This window comes from Notolepis coatsorum (assembly GCF_963971535.1).
Source record: "Notolepis coatsorum genome assembly, chromosome: 8".
Classification (NCBI taxonomy): domain Eukaryota; kingdom Metazoa; phylum Chordata; class Actinopteri; order Aulopiformes; family Paralepididae; genus Notolepis; species Notolepis coatsorum.
The window spans coordinates 94,267,420-94,294,234 of NC_140172.1; the positions used below are offsets into that span (position 1 = coordinate 94,267,420).

General features: G+C 40.7%; 2 protein-coding genes across 3 annotated transcripts in view; both read left to right on the forward strand.

Annotated features, from left to right (window-relative positions):
* Positions 1–591: 591 nt before the first annotated feature.
* Positions 592–10,968, forward strand: thap12a (THAP domain containing 12a). 2 transcript variants are annotated; one of them, XM_084320149.1, is made up of 5 exons: positions 592–772; positions 2,738–2,858; positions 6,322–6,420; positions 6,512–6,551; positions 7,463–10,968. In XM_084320149.1, exons 1-5 carry the CDS (start codon positions 687–689, stop codon positions 9,274–9,276), a joined length of 2,160 nt encoding a protein of 719 aa, XP_084176275.1. In that variant the 5' UTR covers positions 592–686; the 3' UTR covers positions 9,277–10,968. The 2 variants fall into 2 exon arrangements, with proteins under 2 accessions (XP_084176275.1, XP_084176276.1); XM_084320150.1 differs by having other exon boundaries at positions 6,515–6,551.
* A 3,717-nt stretch (positions 10,969–14,685) lies between these two features.
* Positions 14,686–26,815, forward strand: part of LOC311233722 (uncharacterized protein) — a 37,643-nt gene continuing 25,513 nt past the window's right edge. Inside the window, exons 1-2 of the mRNA XM_084320717.1 lie at positions 14,686–14,989; positions 19,198–19,318. Coding sequence (XP_084176843.1) covers positions 14,889–14,989; positions 19,198–19,318 — 222 coding nt within the window. The 5' untranslated portion in view covers positions 14,686–14,888. The remainder of the gene's footprint in view (positions 14,990–19,197; positions 19,319–26,815) is intronic.

Genomic DNA, 26,815 nt, shown 5'->3' on the forward strand with positions numbered 1-26,815 from the left:
TATGAGTAGTAAGGCTGAAATCCAAAGTATAGTCAAACTAAAGGTTAAGGAAAAATGGAAAGTCATGTGGGATAATGAGAGGTCAGGGAGATGGTTTTATGGGGTGCAAAAAAGGGTGGGTTGGAGTAGGGTTACTAGTAGAAACAAGCAAGAAGAGGACATGTTTACAAGAACGAGGTTGGGACATACAGGGTTGAACAATACGTTAGTAAAGTTAAAAAAGCATACTAATGGCCAATGTGAGTGCGGTGTTAGTCAAGAAACGGTAGAACATGTCGTAGAACAGTGTAAATATCAACGGCAAAGAACAGTTCTTATCAGGAATTTGCAGAGTGAAAAGATAGCACTTAAAATAGCTGACATATTGCAAAGAAATTCTGGAAAAGTTTGTATGAAGAGTTTATTTTATTTTCTGAGAACAACAGGTTTATTTTATAGGATTTAGAACATCCAGATCCACACTCCTTATCAGTAGATGGCGGTAATGCTAATCGAAAGTGATTGCCAACCGCCAATAAAATAGAAAAGAAGAAGAAGAAGAAAGAAGAAGAAGAAGAAACGCGCTAAGGATTGTGGGGAAGAGACTAGGCGCGTGTGTTGTTGTGGTAGGGAAGATAAGGTCGCCAACGTTCGGTTAAAATTCCTTAGTTTAAATCTAATAGATATATGTGACAATTAAATCCAAGATGCAAAATCACTGCGCTGCACCTAACTGCATCAGTGGCAGGTCTGATGTGCAGCCCCTCTTTAGGTTTCCAAAGGATGTCGAAAGGTAATGCTTGCAACTCAGTCACTAGTGTTGATAACTAACCTGGTTGATTTCAGTTTAACCCACACAGATGAGCTGAGCCCTGTAATGGCACTAGTATAAAGGGCGCGAAAATGGCAAATGGACAAGCTTTTCTGGGTATCACAAAGAGAGTCATTGTAGTAAATATAAATAAAAGACACTTCAATGTCAACCAGTTTATTTTTATATATCGTATGCGTATCTAATTCACATTAGCAGTCCGAATTTCCGAATAATAAAGTAGAGTTATCAGTATCACACGGCATCTCCTGTTATTGAAACAACCATGGATTGATTGATTGATTGAAAACTTTATTAACAGATTGCAGAATGGGTACAGTACAGCTCAATACACACAATTGTTAAGGGGATGCAGACCAGAGAAAGACTTTCGTCTTGTTTACATCAGGGTCCCCCATTTTCAATTCATCATAACATATATGACACACACGACATACAGATAGACAACTGTCTGCTACATCTATACATTTATGACATACCAGATTTGCAAATACAGTACTGTTTGTGATACAAAAATAGTCCAGAAAAGAGAGTATATATATTTGACGTAGAAACTGTACATTGGAGGAGGTTGGTTGGTTGGGGGACACACACACTGTACATTGGAGGTAGGTGGGTGGGGGGTGGGTGGGTGACACTGTACAAGCAAAACTGTGCATTGGAATATTGACAAAGCCATACTTGGTCATTTACTGTACATTGGAGGGGGTTGGGTTAGGACATTTGCAGGGGCCAGTTTCGAATTGCAGTCTCCCGTATAGGTGTTCTTTGAGGGGGAACGAATCATCCTGGGGAGTTTATTTAAAAACACTTTCTGAAGGCTCATTCTTTATACCCCATGAGGGATAACATTATGAAGAATGTACATTTGTATATGTGTGCAGGATTATCGATATGTCCTTTCTCTGATCTTGTTTGAACTGCTTATGACCAACAGCAACTAAGCAATAACTAGGGATGCACCGATATGAAAATGTTGGCTGATACTGATAACCGATATTAACATTTATGTTATGGCTGATAACCAATGTTAGCCCACAAGTCCCTTGCTGTGTCATTGTCACATACCAAGTAATGTTATCTAAACAACTGCGTGGCCAACAAAATAAAAACACACACAAGGCAGCTAGACAGATAAATAATCAGCCCAGTTTTGCTCATCGACAGATGCAATCAATAAAAAAAAATATCAACCCTATATGTTTGCAGATATATATCTGCCAAGTTTTACTCATCGGACGGACGGGGGGGGGGGGGGGGGGGGGATCATTATCATTGACCGATACCGATATGGTCACAGATATTATAGTGCGTCCCTTGTCGTAACACAATTGTATCCATGGAATGTTGTTATTTTTAATATCTCAGTTTACTGATCAAACCTTTAAACCATAAATGGAGCTGAATTTATAATTGTACCACCTGCACAAGCCTATAGTGAGGCTGCATATAATTTAAAGCCACAAAATGAGGTGTATACACTGTTACCATGATGACCTAATGACCTAGTGACTTACTAAAAATGCAGGAAACGTACACAACATTTCATAAAACTTAACATTACATTCCCTCCCTCCATTTACCATTTCATAGAAGAGAGTAACCTGCAGACTAGATGTTGGTGTATGAACACAGTATGTGGATGATGTTGGAGTGTTTTTGTCAATACATTTTTCTTGGGTAATGAAATATTGTTGAGTAGAAATGATGCAGATCACTTTACAGTTGGGTTTAGAAAATTACATGGAATGGAAAATAGATCATTGACATTTGAACTAGCACACTGTCTCCTTGTTATGTTCTCCGGACGTGTTGAGCAATTGAGTGCAGTTTTTTTTCTCAGGATTTTCCTTTTCATACTGAATATTAGCTGAATTTCCATGTGGGGTTTTTGCAGATGTTCTCAATTTCATTATTTTTTACTAGATGCAAGAAGTGGCTTGAGAACTGTCATCGCAAGGATCTAGTGGACAAATCTCCCGAGCAGCTGTACAGATACTACAGACTTTGTGCAAAGCACTTTGAAGCATCTATGGTTGAGAGTAAGGTAAGTACTCTCACTCACACCAAGCCCTGGCAGCACATCACCCCCACCCTCATCCACCTCCACTGGCTCCCAGTCAAGTTCTGCATCACTTTCAAACTCCTGCTTCTCACCTACAAGTCCCTCCATGCCCTCGACCCCGATACTGGTTTGATCTCCTCCACCAGCACACTCTATCCCGAAACCTACCCCCCCCCCCCCCCCCCCCAAAAAACTGCTCAAGATGCACCTTTTCACCAATAAGGCTTTCCCCACTAGTTAGTTTAGATTTAGGTTTCATCATCCCTCTACCTGCCCCCTCACCCCCCCCCCCCCCCATTTCCCCTATTGCCCCTTTTCCCTAGCCCTCTTGGTTGTGAAGCGACCTTGGGTTTCTTGAAAAACGCTATAACATTTTTATTTATTATTAAGTAAGGTTTATAGATGAACCGGTGGGAGCGCCCGGCAGGACTGCCTTTCAGAGGCTGTAATGGACTCAGTTTTAAACCAACAGTGAAGATACTGGTGGTATATGAAAGTAGACAACCATGTCATGCTAGCTTGTCTGGAAGGGGGCTAAATAATGCTCCAATGTTAGGCTACATTTTAGCGAGGGAAAAACTTCCATGGCCATTTTCAAAGGGGTCCCTCCTTGACCTCTCACCTCAAGATATCTGTATCACAATTCTAGTTTCTATGGGTAGCCACAAGTCTCCTCATTTACATACATGCTAATTCCAAAGTTCTTTGCATGTAATACAAATGTGTTATTTTTACCTATTCTGCATACTGGGGTCCCTGAACAGTCTTGGAATAGCATCAATTGGAAACTGGAGACTTTTAATTATAATAATAATAATAATTCATTACATTTATATAGACACTCAAAGCGCGCAATGTAGGGTGGAAATTGCCTCCTTCACCACCACTGGTAGCACCCAACCTTGGGCTATACAGGCTCAATGGCTGCCATACACTGGCACCAGGCACACATCACACTACACAATGACTACCATACACTGGCACCAGGCACACATCACACTACACAATGGCTGCCATACACTGGCACTAGGCACACATTACACTACACAATGACTACCATATACTGGCACCAGGCACGCATTACACTACACCAGGGGTCTCAAACTCGCGGGACAATTGCGGCCCGAGGGATGATATTTTGCGGCCCCCTACTTGACATCAAAGTTTAGTGTTGGGCGGCTAGGTGGTGTAGTGGGCAAGGTGCTCGCCATCAACGCTGGAGACGCTGGGTTCGAATCCAGCTCTCTGCGTTGCTATCAGCTTGGCTGGTCGTTCATACTAACACAATTGGCAGTGTTAGGGGTGGGAAAGCTGATGGGTGGGTCCTGGGCGTTGTGGACAGCGACCCCTACAGTTCGGTCGGGGCGCCTGCACAGCGAGGGTAGGATCTGGAGGGAGGTAGTGTGACCTTCCACACGTTACACTCTCCCGGTGAGAATCTGCGCTGCCAGGCTGGCTGCCGGCTGGCTGCACATGCGTCGGAGGAAAGCATGTGACAGTCTCCGGCCTCCCGGACCAACAGTAGGGGGGAGTGCGCAACAACCAGGAAGGGGGTTGGGAATTGGCATAACGACTAACAGTGGGATGGGAGAAAAATCGGAAAAAGGAGGGGGAAAAAGATAATAATAAAAATTAAAAAAAATAAAAGTTTAGTGTTAATACGGCCCGCGCGCAACTGTTTGCTGAGTCGTTGCGTGAGAGTTGGAAGTTTTATTTATTTTATCACTTGTAGGCTACCATAGCACGTGACTTGGTTGAAACGTGATTCCGGAGTGATGTCAAGTAAAGTGGAAGGCAAATGCATCCTCGCTATCTCCTCTGACTGCGAGCAGTGCTCTGCATGTCCGGCTGCACTGCCTCTGTCTGTCTGTCTGTGTACGGGTCTGGTCCAATCACATTCAGCGTCCCATCAGTGTTTTCCCCCCTCACCCACAGTCTGCGAATCAGAGGCAGAGTAGGGCGGGTCTTAAACAGTCCGAGTCAGAGCAGAGTTGACAGCGCATCTACAGTAAACTCGCTCCCAGTTTTATCTCTGTGAGATAAATGTAGCTACTGCCTAGTTTCGCCAGCAGGCAGCCAGCAGAAAAATATGGCATTTTCAAAGATGGTCAGTAAAAGAAAAGTCGACTGCAATTCAAACTTCAAAGGTGAATGGACTGAAAAATATGCGTTCATCCTGAGTCCCAGCACCAAACCAATGTGACTATATGCCAAGAAACGGTAGCTCTTGTGAAGGGTGGCAATTTGAAAATAATGTATGACTGAAGTGATGGAGACCATGGTTGAATGCAAACAAAAGCAAATCCCCCTCAGATAGCACAGCAACCAGAATAACTGAAATACTGGCTGGTGATTTGATTAAACAGCTTTGTGATAGAATAAAAAAAAAAATGCACAGTGCATTTCCATAGCTGTGGATGAGTCCACTGACACCACTGAGAAGCCTATGTTCTGAAGAACCATTCATGTTCTGAAGAACTGTTCATGTTCTGAAATGTTATTGCTAAAGATTGAGAAGATTGGATCAGTTGTACTTATTTTTTTGAATACTTGAAACCCTTTTTTTGTGGAATATTTGATGCGGCCCAGCCTCACCCAGACTCCACCTCCAGCGGCCCCCAGGTAAATTGAGTTTGAGACCCCTGCACTACACAATGGCTGCCATCAGTAGTGCGTTGGTGATTTCAAAGCTGGTTGCACTAGTGTGTTTTAATGACGCCATGTGCATGCACGCTCCCAGGCTCAATGGCTGCCATACACTGGCACCAGGCACACATCACACTACACAATGACTACCATACACTGTCTGGCACCAGGCAAACATCACACTACACAATGGCTGAACGGCTCAGGAGACAGGGATTGATATCAGCCAATTAAGGGCAAGGGATGATTAGGTGGCCTTGATGTCAGAGACCTGATTGGGAATTTGGCCAGGAATGTCGGGGAACCCCCTACTCATTGCGATAGGCATCCTGGGTTCTTTAACGACCGAGATTCAGTCATTTGTGGATCCAATGAGCCCAATTGTGTTAATGTGTGAAGATATTAGTCCCCATAGTAATAATAATAATAATAATAACTATTTGTATAGCACTTTTCATACAGAGGTTGCAGTTCAAAGTGCTTCACAACAGTAAAAAAATACAGGCATAAGCGAGCAGGGTAAGGCAAATCACAGTTCTTCAGTAATACAAATAATAAAATAGAATAGATTAGATAGAGTAAAAAAAAGTGCAGTTTAAAATAGGCTAAAAATAATCAAATAGAACGGACAGTAAAAAAGTGTGATAAGATTGTTCAATAAAAAATATATAACAGAGCAGTGTATCGCTCTTAGTACTTTGAGTTAATAGTAGTCATTTCATTGTATTGAAACCATTTTTAAATTTTATGTGTGAATCATATATTGTACATAATCTAATCCTTTTGTGTGTTTTCTCAGGATCCACTCAATACAATATTGAAGGATGATGCTATACCAACTGTCTTTGATGCGTCAAGCAAACCACAAAATGGACACCTGAAGCGAAGTAAAGAGTCGGTGGGTTAAAATAAGTCTCTGTTTTATCATGTGTAAATAGATTTGTATTTTTTTTTGTTATATTTAATTTAGTGTGTCTTGTTTCATTCAGCAGGCTGAAGATGATGCAAAGGAGAATAAAATGAAGAAAAGTAAGTACTAATGTTGAAGTGTTTGTGATGTAAATATGATTGCTTTAATTAAATTAACAATCTTTAGAATGTTGGGCAGGTCAATGCTGTTTTTTAGTCCTCAAAATGTATATTTGCTGCTAAAGGGCAATCAGACATCTCATGTGTAATCGTTCTGCCCAAATAAGGGAGGGCTTGTTTACATACTGTATAGATTCAGATTCCTTTATTGTCACTTATTTCAGTACTTTACAGCAAGAAGAGTGAAATTATATTTATTGTGGTCCCTCGACCATAGCAGCTTCCAATAATAAAAATACAATACATTTAGCATAGAATAAAATAAGATGACTAAAATAAAGATGACTTTATACAGTTCAGTGCAGATCAGGATGTATATATTATACTATATAAAATTGAAATAACAAAATGGCTATATACAGTTGCACATCACATAATATCTACATCCTGATCTGCACTGCACACCTTTTAGAACTGTATATACCGGTAGTCATCTTTATTTTAGTCATCTTATTTTATTCTATGCTAAATTTATTGTATTTTTGTTATTGGAAGCTGCTATGGTCGAGGGACCACAATAAATAGAATTTCACTCTTTTTGCTTTAAAGTACTGAAATAAGTGACAATAAAGAAATCTTTCTCTTGGGCATTTCCTGGTTGTTAAACAAGGTGAAAACATTAAATATTTCACCTACAAGCATAATACTGTTTAGACAGCAGCACAATATATATGTTCAGAGATTCACTGGAGAAAGGACACCATGACTCAAGGAGACCATCTGATAGATCAGGGGTTCATAAGTTAGATATACTGTGAAAAATACTGTCCGGAAATTATTATAAGCGTATAAGATTAGCAGCTTTAAATATAGAACTGATTTCCAACCTTGCAACAATGTCTGTTTCCCAGAGACAACGGAAGATGACATTGAGACGACCTCAGAGGAAGAGAAGTACAGAGAATCCCTCAGGTCATTATTTGAAGTTCTCGTGTTGTTGGGGAAGCAAAACATCCCTCTAAAAGGACCTGCTGATAAGGAACCGCAGAGCCTCGCTTCAAGCAATTTCCAGGCTTTGTTAGAATACAGCGTGAATGCTGGAGATGAAGCACAGAAGCAGCGTGATGAAAACCCTGCGATCAAAGAGTCCTGCTCCTCAACTCAACTGAATCAGATGATTGAAGTGTGCGAGAAATGCATTCGAGATGAGCTCTTGGAGGAAGTGACGAAAAACCGCTTCTTCTCATTAGTAACAGAGGATTTTGTCAGGATCTCAGATGAATGGCACCTCCCTGTGTTCTTGCGCTACGTGGACCAAGCCAACTGCCAGCAGGAAAAGTTTGTTGGGTTCTTCTTTTTTGAAGGAAATGAAGATGTGCTGGTAGAGAAACTGCTGTCTGAATTGACTGATAAGTGGGGTTTGAATATGGAACACTGCAGAGGTCAGGCTCACTTCGGCATACACTCGGGAAAGATTAAAGCGTTTGCTAGCATACTGACGGAGAAGTACCCAATGGCAGTACTGACTCCAAGATCCACTAGTGCTTTAAACATCTCGCTGGCAAACGGCATGGCTTTATCCGGGGTTCAGCTGGTCATGTCTACTTTTAAGAAGATTGAGTTGTTCTTCAGTAATTCCCCTGCTCTACAACTTGAGCTCGAGCATGCCATTGCCATTTTCTACCAGGATAAAGAAGAGAAAGCCAATAAACTAAAAGAGGTCTGTCACAGCAGCTGGATCACAAGGCACGATGCATTTGAGGTGGCGATTGATATCATAGAGTCTCTACTACTATGTGTCGATAGTGTGCATGACAACGAAGATATGAGGTGGAGCGACCAAGTCACACACGATGCCTTGGAGATCTCAAAAGCCTTGGCTGACTTTGAGTTCATCATGACCTTGGTTGTGCTGAAACACACTCTGTCACTTACGCAGGCCTTCGGGAAGAACCTGCAGGGGGAAGCGGCAGAGGCTTATTTTGCTGCAAACAGTTTAACAGCTGTGTTGCACTCACTGGCGGAGGTGTCTGACAATGTCGATGTCTATCACGAGTTCTGGCACGACGAAGCTATCAACCTAGCTGCCGCACTAGAGATCCCAATCAAGATCCCAAGGTCATTCTTGAGAAAGCACCAGTCGGAGTATGGAGCTGAGATACAGCCAGAGCGCTACTACAAGGAGCACTTGTCTGTGCCCGTGGTGAACCATATCATTCAAGGGATGAAGGAACTGTTCTGTGAGAACCACCTGAAGGCCCTGAAATGTTTGTCACTGGTACCCGCTGTCCTGGAACAGAACAAATCAAGCAAACCTCAGGAGGAAATGATAGAAGTGTATAAAAACGACATCCCAAACAAAGGCACTCTCCCTGCCGAGCTGGAGTGTTGGTGGGTTAAATGGAGTCACAAGGGGAAGGGTGACACCTTATCCCCCACGCTCCATCACACACTGCAGCTGGCCGATGTGAAGTTCTTCCCCAACATGCTTGCAGTCCTAAGAGTGGCTGGCACCCTGCCTACCTTTCCTCTCGAGAGCAGCTGCGATGGGGCCCACAAGCGCTTCATGATGTATGTGGAGAATACTCCAGCCAACTACAGATCTAAGAGTCTTGCATTTCTGAATGTACATTATGACGTTAGGCATGACTTGGACTCAATGGTTGACACTTACATGAAGGCATACCCTAAGAAGGAAAACGTAGCGAGCACCAAAGATCTGTGAAAATATAGCACAGATTGTATAATTCTTTCTTATCATTTGTCTTGCAGAAATTACAACAAATGAGAATGCATTTTCTTGTAACTTTGAAGGGACTCCATTTCCTGTAACTTGATATTTAATAAGGATGGCTTTTCCTTATTTTACATTGTTATCGCCCATTTATATGTAGGGGTGTAACAATACACATTTTCAGTTTCAATACAAATTTTTATTTTGATGTCATGGTTCGATTTTTCGATTCAAGTTTATTAATATAATATATATATATACAGTATACTACACATCTTGATTTGACTTTGGTAAGAGAATCTTCAATACAGTTTTCACTTGGGGGGCTGAGTAGTGTAGAGGTCTAAACTCATGCCTACCACCGCAGAGACCCAGGTTAAATTCCCAGCAGCCGTACCTCCGGCTCGGTCAGTCGTCCCTACGAACACAATCGTCAGTGTTCATGGGTGGGAAGCCGGTGGGTATAACTAAGTGCTGGTCCTAGATGGTGCAAGGTGGAGTCTCCAGCGTATTTCATCGGCAGCCATCTTGTCACAGACAGCACACCCACTCATAACATGAATGTCTATGGTGCATGTACTATTGAAATAACCATAGCTTGCTAAATTCTCAACCGATTTACAACGGTTTGGTTTATTAGAAACGTTATTAACGTGGCTATGATTCAAGATGCTTGGACATGTTGAAATTATTTTCATATGAAAGTCCATTATAAGTATGCAGTATGATAACTACATCTCTCACGTTTATAACAAACCAAACAGTTTGAAAATGTTGCAAGCTATGGTTATTTCAATAGTACATGCACCATAGACATTCCTGTTATGAGTGGGCATGCTGCCTGTGGCAAGATGGCCACCATGTGGCAACATCTGTCTCCATAGGCCAGCAGCGCGCCGCGGGTGAGTCATCTAGCCTTTATATTATGTCTATGCTTGCAACAGCAACTTCTACTGCACGGTCAGGTGCCTGTTTAGCAGGGAGGGGATCTTGGGGAGATGCCGTGACCACGCGCCTTACACTCTCCCAGTGAAACTCCTCGCAGTCAGGTGAAAAGAAGCGGCTGGTGACTCCACATGTATCAGAGGAGGCATGTGGTACACCCTCCCCAGACTGACTGTAGGGCAGCGCAACGACCAAGAAGGGAATTGGCATAATCTTTTTTTAAATTTTTTTTTTTATTATTGTGTATTCAGATCATTACACTCCTAATATATAATTCTGTCTGGTCAATAAATGCATATACACATTAAAATCTCAAACAAAGGATTCAATTTATAATGTTCACTTCCATTATTATTAATCTCAATGAAATAAACATTGAAAATGAACTAGTTTTACATTTAGGCATAGCTTGTTCCAATTACTAATCAAGTATACAAAATTAAAGGAAATCCTCATCCTGAGCACCAACTTATTTCAGAACATGCCCCTCTCCCTCTGCAATTGTACTTTCAGGAGCATAATGCTACATTTCATAAATACTTTCAAGGGTAGGCTAATTAGTGCCCCAATCACCCATTCATTTTGGCCCCTGGCTCAGACTTGTATACATGTTCGACAACTTTGTCTGATAAATAGATGCACCTGGTTGTGGAATTAAATGGGGCTAGAATAGAAAGGACTGTTATTAAACAATCAGTATTCATGTATTTTCTATTAAAGGTATTTGTCATCTCTTCATTTTGTGGTCCAGTTCTTACTGTGGTCTTGTTCCCAAGGTGCTTTTTCTTCCAGTCCTAGTTCAAGAAAGGCAGTACACTATTGTACCCCATTTGTATTGTACCCCATTGTCCAAATGGTATACAAGGTGATGGCGTTCCGTCTTGTTTGGTCATAAAGTCAGCACCAATCAGATGCAAGGCAGCAGATTCACCCAGATTATTCAACCTTTATTTCTTGACATAGCTGGTTTGAGCAGCATGTCAACATATTTCTGATGATGTCTAGTGATACTTCATGTCCATAATAAAGTATGTTTGTACCACAAAAGGTATTTTTTAAAGTCAGTGAAACGTCACAACTCGTAAACCCGGGTATTATGGAACCTACCCCGAGTTTATCACTGGTATTTACTATTTACCAATTGGTCGGCCGTTCGAGTGCAACTTCCTGGTGGTAAACTTTACGAGTTGACGAGGACCGGCCAAATGCGCAAAAAGCACGCCATAAAGATGACTTAAAGTTCATAATTTTGGTTCCCTAACCCTATTTTTGAGTTGTCAATGACCTTGATGGCCTGTAGTCCCTTCTCACCTAAATCAATGCTGTGCTTCAGGTAGATTGCCACAAAACGTGTAAAAAATAATGGGGCTACTTAATTTAGTCTACAAAAATCCCTGAAATGCCCCCCCCCCCCGGTCGTCTGGTAATCAGAAGGTTCCCGGTTCGATTAGTTGAAGTGTCCTTGAGCAAGACACTTGACCCCAAATTGCTCCTGATGAGCAGGCTGGCACCTTACATGGTTGCCTCTGCCGCGTCGGTGTGTGAATGTGAGGAACAAAATTATAAAGCACTTTGGATAAACGCTATATAAATGCACCATTTACCATTTTACCTGGAGTGCTATCTATCCATCCAGATCGTTTTTGTGTGATTAGCATAGTTTTGAAGATATAAATAGTTCCTATTATGAAACTTATCATAACAAGGTTTGTGGATTATCTTGAGTAACCGTGTCATGATTTCTGGATTTCTGGATTGCTTTTGAGTTTTCAAAGGTATTTTTTTATGCTTTGAGCACCACAAACAGTGTTATTCAACTCTATTGTGTTGGAGTGATGGCAGACTTCTCTAAAGCAGATATTTCCAAAACTCAGTGAATCAGTCTGGATGGATAGATGGCACTCTGGGTAAGGGGGAAATATGTGATTTTTAATTTTGGATGAACTGCCCCTTCAATGGCCCCATTACTTTACATTCGTTTTGTGACTAAGGAGGAGCTGAGTATCCAGTATCAAGCACAGCATGCAACAACATCGGGTGATGAAATAGGGCCAAGTGTCCAAAATTCTGAACTTCGACTTTAAAAGTGAACTAAACGTAAATCGACTTTCTCACCAGTATATATTCCTCCAACAACAAATTACAGCGCTTTTGGCGTTTCCACAAGGTTATACAGGCGCCCCTATCTGGCCAATTAGTGTTGTATATTATCACCCTCTATACATTGTCAGGTCGAAAAGTACCTTGCAGAAGATAATCTAATTACGAATTCCAATCTGGATTCAGAACATCCCACTCCACTGACACATGCCTTCTCTATTTGAACGACCACATCAAACAAGAGGTGGGCGCGGGCAAATACTGCGGCATGGTCATGCTGGACCTACAAAAGACCTTCGACACTGTCAATCACACCATTCTGATTGACAAGCTAAAAGCAATTGGTTTTGATAGTCTATCAGCGAGCTGAATGCAATCCTACCTGGAGGGGAGAGAACAGATGGTGGAGGTAAACGGTACTCTACCCCCCCCCCCCCTCCCAGTGAGCTGTGGTGTTCCACAAGGAAGCATACTAGGAGCGTTACTGTTCCTAATTTATGCAAATGACATGTCGTCAGCTTGTGACTGCAACTTGTTCCTGTTCGCGGACGACTCAGCCCTGCTGGTCTCTAACAAGAACAAGTTACAGGTTGAAAAAACCCTCAGCTCGGAACTCGGCAGAATCTGCACCTGGCTCGCTGATAACAAACTATCATTACACCAGAGTCCATTCTCTTTGGTTCAAATAAACTCAGCATTGCAAGACAGATGGCTTCTCAGTTACAGTGGGTGACAATATTGTCACAAGGAAAGATGAAATTACATACCTGGGTTCCATCCTAGAGGCAAATCTTTCCTGTGACAAAATGGCATCCAATGGAATCAAAAAAGTCAACCAAAGAACTAGATTCTTGTACCGGATCTCCTCACTGGTAAACAAGAATACCCTGAAGACTCTGGCAGGAGCACTCATTCCAAGGGTACTACGAATATGCTTGCACCTCATGGTACCAAAGCACCTCAAAGGCGCTAAAAACTAAATTACAAACATCTCAAAACAAACTGGTCAGACTACTGCTTGACCTTACTCCAAGAACCCACCTCACCCCTGCCCACTTTGACAACCTAGGATGGCTTAGAGTAGACGACAGAGTACAGCAACTTGCAATGGGCCTGGTCTACAAGATAATAATAATAATACATTTTATTTATAAATCGCTTTTCAGGAACCCAAAGACGCTGATACACTACACTACACCACTAAGGTACCCATGTACATGTCAAAATACTTCCCAAAGGTCTGAATACCACGACCACAACACCAGAGGGAGCTCCACAAATCATGTTAAACCCAGATTCGGCTCAAACAAGGGACTAAACACGTTTAGCAATTATGCCACATCAATGTGGAACGCCCAAAGCTGTGGAATGTGAATCACTACCCACTTTCAAAACCACGGGAGACTGCAATTCGAAACTGGCCCCTGTAAATGTCCAAACCCAACCCCCTCCAATGTACAATTTCCCCACCCGCCTACCCAACCCCCCACCCAACCACCTCCAATGTACAGTTACCCCACCTACCACCCCCCCCAACCTACCCAACTTCCTGACCTACCCAACCTCCTCCAATGTACAGTTTCTTCCCCCTCAAATGTATATAGGCCCTACTCTCTTTTGAGATGTCATTGATTGATTGATTGATTGATTGAAAAGTTTATTAACAGATTGCAGAATGGGTACAGTACAGTACAGCTCAATACATACAATTGTTAAGGGGATGCAGACCAGAGAAAGACTTTCGTCTTGTTTACATCAGGGTCCCCCATTTTCAATTCATCATAACATATATGACATACATGACATACAGATAGACAGTACTGCTACATCTATACATTTATGACATATCAGATTTGCAAATACAGTACATACATAAATGTCTAGATGCAACAGCACTGTCTACCTGTATCATGTAATATAATGTTATGATGAATTGAAAATGGGGGACCCTGATGTAAACAAGACGAAAGTCTTTCTCGGTCTGCATCCCCTTAACAATTGTGTGTATTGAGCTGTACCCATTCTGCAATCTGTTAATACAATTTTCAATCAATCAATGCCAATTGGATGATTCTATTGGATTACACCATATCACAGAAACAATTTTTATAAGGGAGAATATTTTAAACAGGAAGGGAAAAAAGGATTTTTAGCCATATTAGGCGAGTAGAAACTCTTCGATGGCCGTCTGTTTAGTTTGCTTAGACAAAAACAATTTTGGGGCTGCTGAGAGACCTCCATGTGCTGAGCTGCTGCCATCTGCTGGACGGCCATTTTGTTGACTCGTCTCAGCACCCCCTACAGGTTAAGGAGTGCACTACACGCTGTGTTTCCTGGTTTACGTCGTACACGCTCTTGGTGCACCACGCAACATCAACTTAAAAAAATGGAATAAGTGCGTTCCCGATTTCACACAGAGACACTTGGCGACGATAGGAATAAAACAGTGCACATTGATTGCTGGTGTTTGCACCAGGTATGACTTGGTAGGCACAGTTACAGGTTTGGTCTTACACGCACACACAGTAGGCTAGCCAGCTAACTGGCTAGCTAGCTGCATGCAGTCCAAAATGACTGACTACTGTGCCGCAACGAACTGTGGTTTCAACAGCGAGAAATCAGACACTCCACTTTTCACGTTCCCGTTGGACCCAGAACGGTAAGCATTTTGCTTAATCAAATCTACCAACTAGAGTGCAGAAAGGGATTTGTGTTTGTTCTTCTATTATCATTAGCATTAGCTTAACCTCAGTTCGGGCTAGTGACACAACTCTATTGAAAATGGCGCAGACTAATTCCTGAATGAAAAGTCCCCATGATGATAGCAACAATGGCTTCATTCCCGTTTATTCACCTGTTATTAGACTAATGTAAGACAAATTAATTTAAAAGTTATACAATAATACTGTGTTAATAGTACATTAAACTGATCGTAATACACAATATTTAGGCTACATGAGTGTAATGATGACACAATATAGCTAACAGTTAGCTTAGTAAGTAACTGGAAGGTATGCAAACGTGATGTAGAAGAAAAATAGTTGTACTCCGTGTTGCTGAGAGATAGCGTTATATAAACCCCAGTGTTTTCTATAATGAAATTAACATATACTCTTGTTTTATCATTGAGTATATCACGTTATATAATGTGATCATAAATGAGGTTATCCATTTTATCAGACAGAAAATTAAAGGGAAGTGCCACCCATTTTAACAATTCACATAATGGTCTTCCTTTGACCCTGGATAGTTAGTCGGCATTTGTAAATATGCACCACTCCCCTAAAGCTAGAAATCAGAGAGATAACCCTCTAATCTGTAAAATCTGGGCCTGCTCCATAGACAATTAATGGGGCTCACACCCAAACATATTCTTGTACCATGGTTTCCATGCAATGTTATTTCTTGGGTTAACCCAGTGTTTCTCAAAGTGGGGGGCGCAGAGGCATGACAGGGGGGGCCTTGAGATTTATTTACAGGATTACAGAAAATTATCACTAAAGTGCTATCTGTTGCAGCTGCACTGTTCTCCATGAAAATACCATTTCTCAAAATCTGAAAATCATTATTTATAAAACACAGAAAAGGATCACCAAGTTACTCTGGATTAAAAAAAAAAGCTTTACAGACAACATTGAGACAAAGCTTCCTGACACATCTCCATCCAAACTCTTGGAAGAACTCTTTGAAATCTCATCTGATACCACCTAGAGAGCTAGTTTCAGAGTGTGGTGCTGAGTACCAAGTATCTCATCTCATGGCCCACCAAGTATCTCATGATGCAGCAGTTAAGGTGTTGATACCATTCAGCACCACATACAGTATCTGTGTGAAGCTGGCTTTTCATCCATGACAGCTCTGAAAACAAAATATAGGGCCAATTTGAAAGGTCACGATATTGGTGTTATTTCAATAAATTGAAACATGGCCCATTTCATGACTATTTTGTTGGGGCGAGGGGGGGGGGCAAAATATTTTGGTCCGCCAAAGGGGGGCCTGACAGAAAAAGTTTGAGAAGCACTGGGTTAACCTGTTATGGTCAACTGACTGGTGATAAGATTCAAGAAGACTGTAGCCAACTGGTTGCTTTTAGCAACATTATTAGAGCTGTAGGCTAATTATTGAACTAAAGTGATTAGAGCTCACATTCTACATAAAATGTACATCACCATGTCTTTTTTTTGTGGATCTTCACAAGTAGGGTAGCTGTTAGCCCCTTTCGTGACGTTGATGCACGCCAATATGCTTTGGCCAGTGAATACAACAGTCACTTGCTCCTCTATGGGAAAATTTCAGAGAAATTTCAAAGGTACTCACAGTTGCACGAGGGTTTCACACAAAGATACGGGGTGGTTTGAAAGCTCGGCGTTGCTAATAAACATTTTAAATATTTTTTTATAAACACCAATGCAGGAGACGCTGGGTTCGAGCCCAGCTCTCCGCATTGCTATCAGCTTGGCTGGTCGTTCATACTAATACAATTGGCAGTATTAGGGGGTGGGAAGCTGATGGGTGGGGATCGGACGTTGTGGACAGTGACTCCTACAGGTAGGTTGGTGCGCCTGCGCAGCAGAATCGGGAAGCGACGGGGGCGGCTTGCCCTCCAAAACGCAGACCCCCGACGCTGAGAGATCGCGCTGTGCAGGTGAAAAGATGCGACTGCTGCTTCCTCGAGTACCGGAGGGGACACGTGATGTAAGGCTTAGTCCACATTGCAGCCGGCTTGTGGGAGGCATGGCCTAACAGCGTTCGAGACAGGGGAGGGTAGAATGGGACGATACGAAATTGGGATGGGAGAAAAATAGAAAATGGGAGAAAAAGTAGATAAAAGAAATCAAAATAAAAAAATTATAGACGAGTAAAAAAATCACTGAGGTACGTTGCGTCAAAATGGCTTACTCTTTTTCTTCCGCATTGTGACATGCCGGAGCGCTGTGATTGCTGGGCGCACCAGGCATGTGACAAAGCAGAAGAAGAGAAGAAGCCAATCACAGCACTCCGGCATGTCACAATGCGGAAGAAAAAGAGTAAGCCATTTTGACGCAACGCTACCTCAGTGATTTACTCGCTTATAAAATATATTTAAAATGTTTATTAGCAACGCCGAGCTTTCAAACCACCCCGTATCTTTGTGTGAAACCCTCGTGCAACTGTGAGTACCTTTGAAATTTCTCTGTGATACTTGTATATGAACCGTTCGTCCAAAACCAGTCCATCATGGTGGATATTGCTTGCGTTCCCATAGAGGAGCAAGTGACTGTTGTATTCACTGGCCAAAGCATATTGGCGTGCATCAATGTCACGAAATGTGACATGTTTTTGTTATAATAGAATAGGCTCAGTGTCCCGCCACCATCCCCCTGAAAGAATCATGCTTTAATTTTAGCTCGGTGTGAGAGTCTACTGTGTTTTGCGGTCATTTACGCTCATGCTAGTTGGTCCAGGGTTGATTGAGTAGGACATCATCGGCTCATTGGCTCAATGAGACCTTCTGATAGCAGGTGGTCATAAGACGTTTTGAAAATGTATTATTGCAGCTTTAACAGTAGAACAATCCTCATTTTGATACATGCAGCAATCCAAAGATATTTCATAAGGAAGCTGTACCAATGGGATGAAAATGGAGTAAGGGCATAAGTAAGTGGGGCTCTTACACAGGCACTCCCATAGATGCTCTAATAACTGGTCAAGTCTCAAACAAAATCGTTTTTGACTCAAAGGACATATTTTGTGTTGTTGGTAACATTCATCGTCTGGTGGCCCAGTTGGATTGAATTTCAGCCAATGTGAGCAGAGCACCCAGAGAATAATGACTCGTTCATCATCAGTGGTCCGATTGACGAAATCTTCGTTAGAAATAACCAGAATGATTTTTAAGTGTATCATTGCAGCGACACCTAATAATATTTTGTATCTGGCAGCCAGTTAGCTACTGCATAAATGTTTTATCATTACTTAAAGGACGACTCCACTTTTTTTGGAAATTAGCTTATTTAACATCTTCCCTGGAGTTAGACAAGAAGATGCATACCTTTTTTGTCTCTGTGCGTGCATTTTAGCTTTGGGAATAGACGCTCCGTTAGCATAGCTTAGCTTCATCACTGGAAGTGGGGGAGGACAGTAGCCTTACAGTGCCTTACAGTGTATTGCAAGGTCTGACATTGACCAAACTTGATATGCATGATGACCTTGGTGGGCTCTAGGTCAACTCCTGAAAAGGGGGTCAATGTCAGACCTTGCAATCAAAAGTTAGGGGGCGCACTGAAATTATGGCAAGGGTTATTAGCCCCCTAACTTTGATTGCAAAGTCTGACATTGACCCCCTTTTCAGGAGTTGACCTAGAGCCCACCAAGGTCATGCATATCAAGTTTGGTCAATGTCAGACCTTGCAATACACTGTAAGGCACTGTAAGGCTACTGTCCTCCCCCACTTCCAGTGATGAAGCTAAGCTATGCTAACGGAGCGTCTATTCCCAAAGCTAAAATGCACGCACAGAGACAAAAAAGGTATGCATCTTCTTGTCTAACTCCAGGGAAGATGTTAAATAAGCTAATTTCCAAAAAAAGTGGAGTCGTCCTTTAAACTTACCAGCACAAATCAGGAACAAAGATTGTATGGAAAAACAATTGACCTATCCCTAGCTTTCTGAGGTGGCCATTGTGATTGGGGGGATTAAGAAAAGAGGGCGGGGCTATTCTTGACAGCTATAAGCCTTTTAGCTAGCTGTTATATATTTTTTTAAGGTATACTATTTGTGCAGCCTTATTCTGAAACACAATTCTTATAAAACTATTTTATTTTGCAGATGCAAACAGTGGGTGGATAACTTCTGAATCATAATTCTTATAAAACTTTAATTTTTCAGATGCAAACAGTGGGTTGATAACTGCTGTCAACCAGACTTGGTATCCAAAACCCCCGAGCAGTTGCACAATCTCTACAGTCTTTGTGCAAAACACTTTGAGCCCTCTTTCATCTCCCTTCAGGTAAGACCATTAATTTCAGTTGATTTGTGTCTGAATAAGAGCACAGTGTATTTGGAAATGTGTCTTAACCCTTTCACTACCACACTACAGAAGGTTAACCCTTTACTATCACACTACAGACTGTTAACCGTCTGTAGTGTGTGATAGTAAAGGCCGGGTTAACCATCTGTAGTGTGGTAGTGAAAAGGTTAACCTGCTGTCGTGTGGCAGTAAAAGGGTTAACCTTCCCAGTGTTTCCCACAGGATTTTCAGAGACTATGGGGGGTGAACCTCCGACTCTCTAGGGGGGTCCGGTGCCATGCCCCCCCCGGAACTTTTTTTGGTACATTTTTAAGTTAAATGCATCAATCTGGTGCACTTTGAGAGCAAAATAAAGAGGCTAGATCTATGATGAACTTTGTGCTCAAAACACAAAATCGACTAGACTAGTGCTTCCCAATCCTCTCCTCGAAGCACCCCAGCCGTTCAATGTATTTGTTAAATTCCACCACCAGCACACCTGATTCAACTTAACTAGCCCTTTATTAGTTGAATCAGTTGTGCTGGTGGTGGAATTTAACAAATACATCGACCGGCTGGGGTGTCTCGAGGAGAGGTTTGGGAACCACTACTAGAGCATACATTTGAGCCATCAAAGAAATGAAGCAAAAGTGGTTACCGTGTTGAACTGGTTTATTTTTTCGAAAATAAAAAAATATACTGTATTACTATTACGACTACTACCACTGTCAATACTACTGATGCATCCCTATTGGCAAACTTTATATTTAAAAAAATTGTAAAAAAAAAAATCTTTTTTTCTTTAATTACATTTCTTTTGGTTCATTATACTGTGGCGGGCCACCACAGTGTAGGTAATTAATGGGAAACACTGATATGATACAGCAGAGACCTTTCGACACACAGATAACTAGATAAAACAGGTGGGAGGGAATGGGACTGGGGGGAGCTCTCTCACTCTCTCGTATCAGCACTCGCTGTATCACTGTCAACGCGTTGCAAAATATCATAGAGCACGCTCCCACGCGCGCCCGTATTCCCATCCGTGCAATAATATTCACAGGGTGTATATTGTCATTTGAAACTAGTTAGTTACCAATGCATTGTCCGGTGGGATTATGCCCCCCGCGGCGAAATTAATTGGTCTCACAGAACCATGCGTCAGCACACACACAGACACACATGAAAACACACAGAGACACGCACACATAAATTTGTTTTTGACGTCCACTCCAGCTGCAATATATCATATTTTTTAATAATCTTATCTCCTGTGCTGGCACAAGCACTACCATAGCGTGGAGTGGAGAGATAACACATATAATATAGTAAGACATGGAGATATACTAAAAAGCTATTTATAATTTTTGGCCGGTAAAAGATCTCTCTAAAAAAATAAATCTAAACTCAAAAAGTTAATCCCCCCCCCTGTTTTTCAGCATTTAGCTAGAGGCATAGATACATTTTATGTAGGGGTGTAACGATGCATCGATTAATCGAAATGCATCGATTATAATGTGACGATTCAACTGCATCGATTTGGAAATGTTAGAATCGATTATAATCTAAATTTATCGAAATAATTTTTTTTTTCTTTTTTTTTCTTTATTTTTTTTTTTGTATTGTTTTTATTGACCATTCATATATTCATTGTCCATTCATGCTGAGTGAATCAGTTCCCCCAGCCACATTTGTGTTTAATAATTTTTTTGGGGAATTAACTGATTGGATTTGATCCAATCGTGGTCAAACAATAGGCGTGTAAAGGTATCCGTACCGAACCGTTTCAGTGTGTACCGTACCGAACGGCTGTGTACCGAACGAATACAGCGGTATGTTAACCACTAACTACCGCCCACCGGGCTCTGTTTTTTTCACAATCTAATATAATTTTTATTTAAAAAGAAATTTACAAGTCGATTATTAATTTCAATATAGAATATTCGTTGACAGCCCTACAAGTACAATTAGTTACTGCACACTACATCACCCCTGAGTGGAACATGGAAAGCCAAACTTTCTCCCACTGTACGAAAACCCTTACCGAACCGTGACATCAAAACCGACATACGTACCGAACCGTGGTTTTTGTGTACACCCCTAATAAACAATCATAGTAAATGGTGGGTGCTATATTATTTTAAGATAATAAAGTAGGTATAATGAGTCAATAGATAAAAAGCATTAATGGCATGTAGGTTACTCTGGGTATTCAGTAGGTGGCGTCAGAGAGGCAGCTACCCATGTGACCTAAGGATTTGCACTTGAAAAAACATGTAAATAATTTTGAAATGTTCAATTGCAAATTGAACAATCAATTGTTTTTCTGGTAAAATATTCTACATAACAAAATAATTGTTAGTTGCAGCCCTAATTTATATCATATCCACTTAGGGCTGGGCGATTAATCGATTTTATCGATTAATTCGAATTAATGATTTAGGACTATTTTGAAAAATGTAAATCCATTTTATATACATTTTTTTTTTAAATTAAAATGTCCCAAGAGTCTCCTTTTATTTTACAAAAAGTGATGTTTGGTGAAAGTTAGGTTTGCACTTCAATCCCAATAGGGAAATTCATCTTATTTGAATGATTTCCTTGGCGTTTCTAGTTTTCAAGAGAAAAAAATCGATTAAAATCGTAAATCCGATAAAAAGATAATAATAAAAAAAATATCTGAGATTTTATTTTTAGGCCATATCGCCCAGCCCTATATCCACTGAAATTCAACCCAAATATGTAAACAAAGCACAAGGGGGGCTGTTTGACGACATTACAGATTCTACCTTTAACACATTGGGCGCCGGGCGTTGTGCCCATCATTGTACCCAGTCTGCCACCGTTGAAAGCCTATGGAGATGTTTACCTTCTTTGCAGGGCTATAACTTTTAAAATTGTATTGCTATATTGACATTACTATGGCCCATTCAACATCAATTATCTATCGTTCAGGATGTGGGAACGTTATATTTTTTCATTCATATATTGTTGTGTTAATACCGTCTAGAATATAAGTATGTTTTTAAGGTTTTCTGCTGTAATTCCAAAAACGAGTTATAGGCCCTGACGCATATGATAGATTATCGATTGGCGTTTCTTTCCTATACATGCTATATTAAAAAATTCAAATGTATATGATCGGTATACATCAGGGTTCGAAATGAACGGGGGCTTGGGGCAAAATGCCCTCGAAAATTGACCAAATGCCCTCGAAAATCAGTTAAGGGGGGCAAGAAAAGCCCCAGACAGTTTACTAATTATATATATAATTATATATATGCTCTACAGTGCGAGCATTTCCCTCGTATTTGCCCCTAATAATTAGGGATGCACGACATTGATTTTGACACCGATACCGATAACTTTATGCTCCTCAAGCCGATAACCGATATCGATAACCGATATTTATTGTATTATTAAAAAAATATTTTGATAAAAAAAAAATTTCAACATGAAACAAAACATATCACAATACAATAATAATACGTCAAATGTATATACTCTCTTTTCTGGACTCTTTTCGTATCACAAACAGTACTGTATTTGCAAATCTGGTATGTCATGTATAGATGTAGGCAGTACTGTCTAGCTGTATCTCATGTATGTCATTATGTTATGATGAATTGTAAATGGGGGACCCTGATGTAAACAAGACGAAAGTCTTTCTCTGGTCTGCATCCCCTTAACAATTGTATGTATTGAGCTGTACTGTATTGTACCCATTCTGCAATCTGTTAAATAAAGTTTTCATTCATTCATTTGCTGTCTCGTTATAACACAAACAGCTCACCATGAACCATGACAAGCTTATTACGTTAGTTAGCATCCAAGCTAGCGTGATAACGTTAGTAGTTAGAAACGGCTAGGCTGCCTGCTTACCTGCAATAATGTTATCGTCCTGGACAGAGACTTTTTAAATCATAATATCCACACTTTGTCCTCAGTAAATGTCCCGCCGCTCGCCAGCAGCTGGTTTTGGATTAGCTTATGCCGCATTGCATTAGCCTTTAGCTGCTCGGCGTCGTCGGATTTGAATACACCATCGTAGCGGTGGTGATGTTTCAGGTGACTTATTATGTTGGATGTGTTATCGCTTGTTGCCCCTTTCCCTCCTCGTGGAACTTCTGCATTTGTTACAAATAGCAAGCAAACTGTTTTTCTCTGAAACTTTGAAAAAGTCCGACGACGCCGCCATCTTTTTTTACTATCTTGCCTCAGTCAGTCTGAATGTCACCTGACTACGTCACAGCCAAGAAAGGGAGCGCTGGATTTGTGAAAAACTCCCTCTTCCTAAACCACACGCTATCAGTCGTAATACAGTACTGGCAAAACGGAGGAGGCTATAATAAAAACAAGCGCCCTTCAACCCAATCCACCCACAACGGATTTCTTTTAACCAAAAAATGTATTATATATTATCGGAGCTATCAATAACGTTATCGGGATGACGTCATAATTGCTGATATCGGCCCGATAATTATCGGCCCGATAATTATCGTGCATCCCTACTAATAATATGTGTGTGTGCGAACTGGAAAAATAATTTACTTGCAGTGTGCGAGACGAGTGAAGATTACAAAACAGCTCCGCTGTTAATAGTTCAGAAACTGGACTGAAATTCAGTTTTTGGGTGGAATGCAAGGAGGGATGGAGGCGGGGCCCGCTGCGTGTTACAGGGTACTTGAGAGGTGCAAACACAGACAGACAGAGAGCTTTGCTTTCATCAAGCATGCATAGTGTAACATTAAGTTACACTGCTATCTTAACGTTAGCAAGCTAAGCATCTGCATAGCGCGACCTGTGTAACGTTAAGTAACTTGTGTTCGGCGGGGAAAGACCGTTCCATTTGTAACACAACTCCAAAGAATAACATCCAAATCCGATCCCGATGCGCATTTCCTTCATTCCACAGCGCTGAGCGCGCATCGTATTTCATTGATCGATCTGGCCAGAGCCTATACTCACAAACGTTCCAGTGCTGTCTTCGGGGTGATTTTAATCCAAACGTCCATTCAAAACTTGTATTATGAAATAATTCTGGGATGTCTGACTATTTCCCTATGCATTGGTGCGAGTTCAGCTGACAGTCCATAGAGTCCATGACCATGACCATGAGATGCTCTGTTCTTTTGTTGTGTTTGAGGTGGATGTTGTTGCGTGTGTGGGGTTTTTCATGTATCAATTTGAAACAAGCCTCTTGACTGTTGGAATTAGGGATGTTAAAAATAAAATAGCTAATAATATTATTCAGTATTAGACATTCATTGATCCAGAGGCAACCGGCTATTCGTCTGCTATTTGTAAGATATATCAAGACAACAACACAACTTGCCCTCAGGGACAATCATATTTAATCTATTTAGATAGAGTATGTATGTATTATTTACAGATAATTGAAGGTACCTCAAAACATGAAACCAAGCCATGTCACACATCGTGTGTGTGTTACTTGAACAATTGTCACTGTGCTCCTAAATTTCTGTGTGCTCCTAAATTTGTATTTAGATTTTATTTATTAACATTTTATTTAGGAGCACATGTGCTCCTTGGGAAAAAGGTTAGCGTAGAGCCCTATATATGGAGACATTAACATTACGTTATCAAACATAGGGACGAAGACTGTAAAAAAAAGTGTCAACAATGTTTTATAATCTTTATGTTAATTTTCATTATAAAAATGTTGTGCCCCCGAGAAAAAGAAAAAAAAGCCCCCGAAAATCAATTAAGGGGGGCAAAAAAGCCCTTGATTTTTTTTTTTTAATTTCTAACACTGGTATACATTATGCTTCATCATGCGTGAAGGAAAGGGGGGGGGGGGGGGGTTGTTTATAATTCCTTGATCGTCAGTAACGGATTTATTTAGTATGGGTTGATATGTTGAGCAGATGGTTTGCAGTGAAATGAATAAACAATCAGGCTGCAAATAACGTTAGTGTCCTCTTACCGTTCGCCGATGAGACTGGAGGAAAAAAGATTAAAGAGTGTAACTGGCCCGACCATCCACCAGGCGGCGGTATTGAGGCGTTGCAATCTCATACAGGGTGCCGCTGCAGTCCAGACTGGATGAATTATGAATGCCATGGCGAAAAAATTTAATATTGATCCCAAAAACTGTTTACGCCGTTGTTGGCGTTCAACGCATGGCGTTCAACGCATGGCGTTCAACGCATGGCGGGCAAAAACGGCGTAAGTCGTTTTTGGTGACTAATGTGTTAAGTGAATAGATTGTTTTGTCCCATCCCTACAAATCACTAGCAGACATTAAATTATAATGTTCGCATAATGTCAGTAGGGGTGTAGCAATCTCAGTACAGAAATGCACATTATATAAAGTGTATCAAAATGTAAAACTGTTGGAGGATTCTCTTTCCTCTTTTTTTGCTGTATATAATCATTAGAGCTCATTTGATTACATTTGAGCACATAAAGACTCAAAAATATAACTATCAAATTTCGTATTGAATCTGAAAATGTGTATCGTTCCACTCCTAAATGTCAGTCATGTTGAATGGTTTTCAGGCTCTCATGCCTTGTTGATGACGTGAGCAACGCAGTCACTCTGGTCTACTGCTATCCACCCAGAATTATAGTGTGTTTTGTTACTGTCATGACATCAAGCAAATTACATAATAAAAACTAGGGATGTCCGATATTATCGGCCTACCGATATTATCGGCCAATATTGGCATTAAAATGTAATATCGAAAATGATTGGTATCAGTTTAAAAAAAAAATCATATATATATATATATTTTTTTTTTAACATTTATTTAACCTTTATTTACCCAGGCAAGCAAGTAAGAACAAATTCTTATTTTATTTATTGTCAAAAGTATGCATAATGTTGTGTTAATTCCACAACAAGAGAGATGTAATGTTAATGTTAACCGTAACTCATTCAGAGCCACGCCCATATGACCAAATTAGGGCTAGCGTGCCAGCACTGAAGTCAATGGGAGGACAGGGAAATTTGCGAATGCTTAAACTATATCTTAAATTATGGCTATGGGTCTAATACACCCGTCGCTTATCAATAGGGCTGTCTTAAATGCTTCGAAGCTTCGTTCGATGGGCATGGAATTCGAATATGAAAATAAAATTCGATAATATTTTTTTTTTTTGTAAAATCAACTCTGCCTCTCTTTGTTAACTACAACAAGCAATGCTGTTTGTTATTTAAGATGAGGTCAGACTCTGCACTGACAGATTTGTGTTGCTTTTATAAAGCCTCAAATGATATTGAATATATTCATATTTCATGAAAGCAAAGTGTTTTGTTTGTCTAAGATTTAAAAAGGTTTAAACTTTACAGCACTGACAAAGTTGAACAAAGTGCTGTACAAGTCCCACAACATTAAAAATTAAAATAAATAAATCAAATAATTTATTATTTTCTTTTTTTTTATCTCGAAGCTTAGAATTAAAATAGAATCTCGGCCCTGAAGCTTCGAATTCCAAAAAAAAAATCGAAGGGCAGCCCTACTTATCAATGAC

Excerpts from the sequence above, each read along its gene's own strand:
- thap12a (XM_084320149.1), top strand. The coding sequence starts at position 687 with ATGCAAAATCACTGCGCTGCACCTAACTGCATCAGTGGCAGGTCTGAT. Across the intron at positions 773-2,737 it reads TTTCCAAAGGATGTCGAAAG|ATGCAAGAAGTGGCTTGAGA; the intron begins GTAATGCTTGCA and ends ATTTTTTACTAG. Across the intron at positions 6,421-6,511 it reads TGAAGCGAAGTAAAGAGTCG|CAGGCTGAAGATGATGCAAA; the intron begins GTGGGTTAAAAT and ends TGTTTCATTCAG.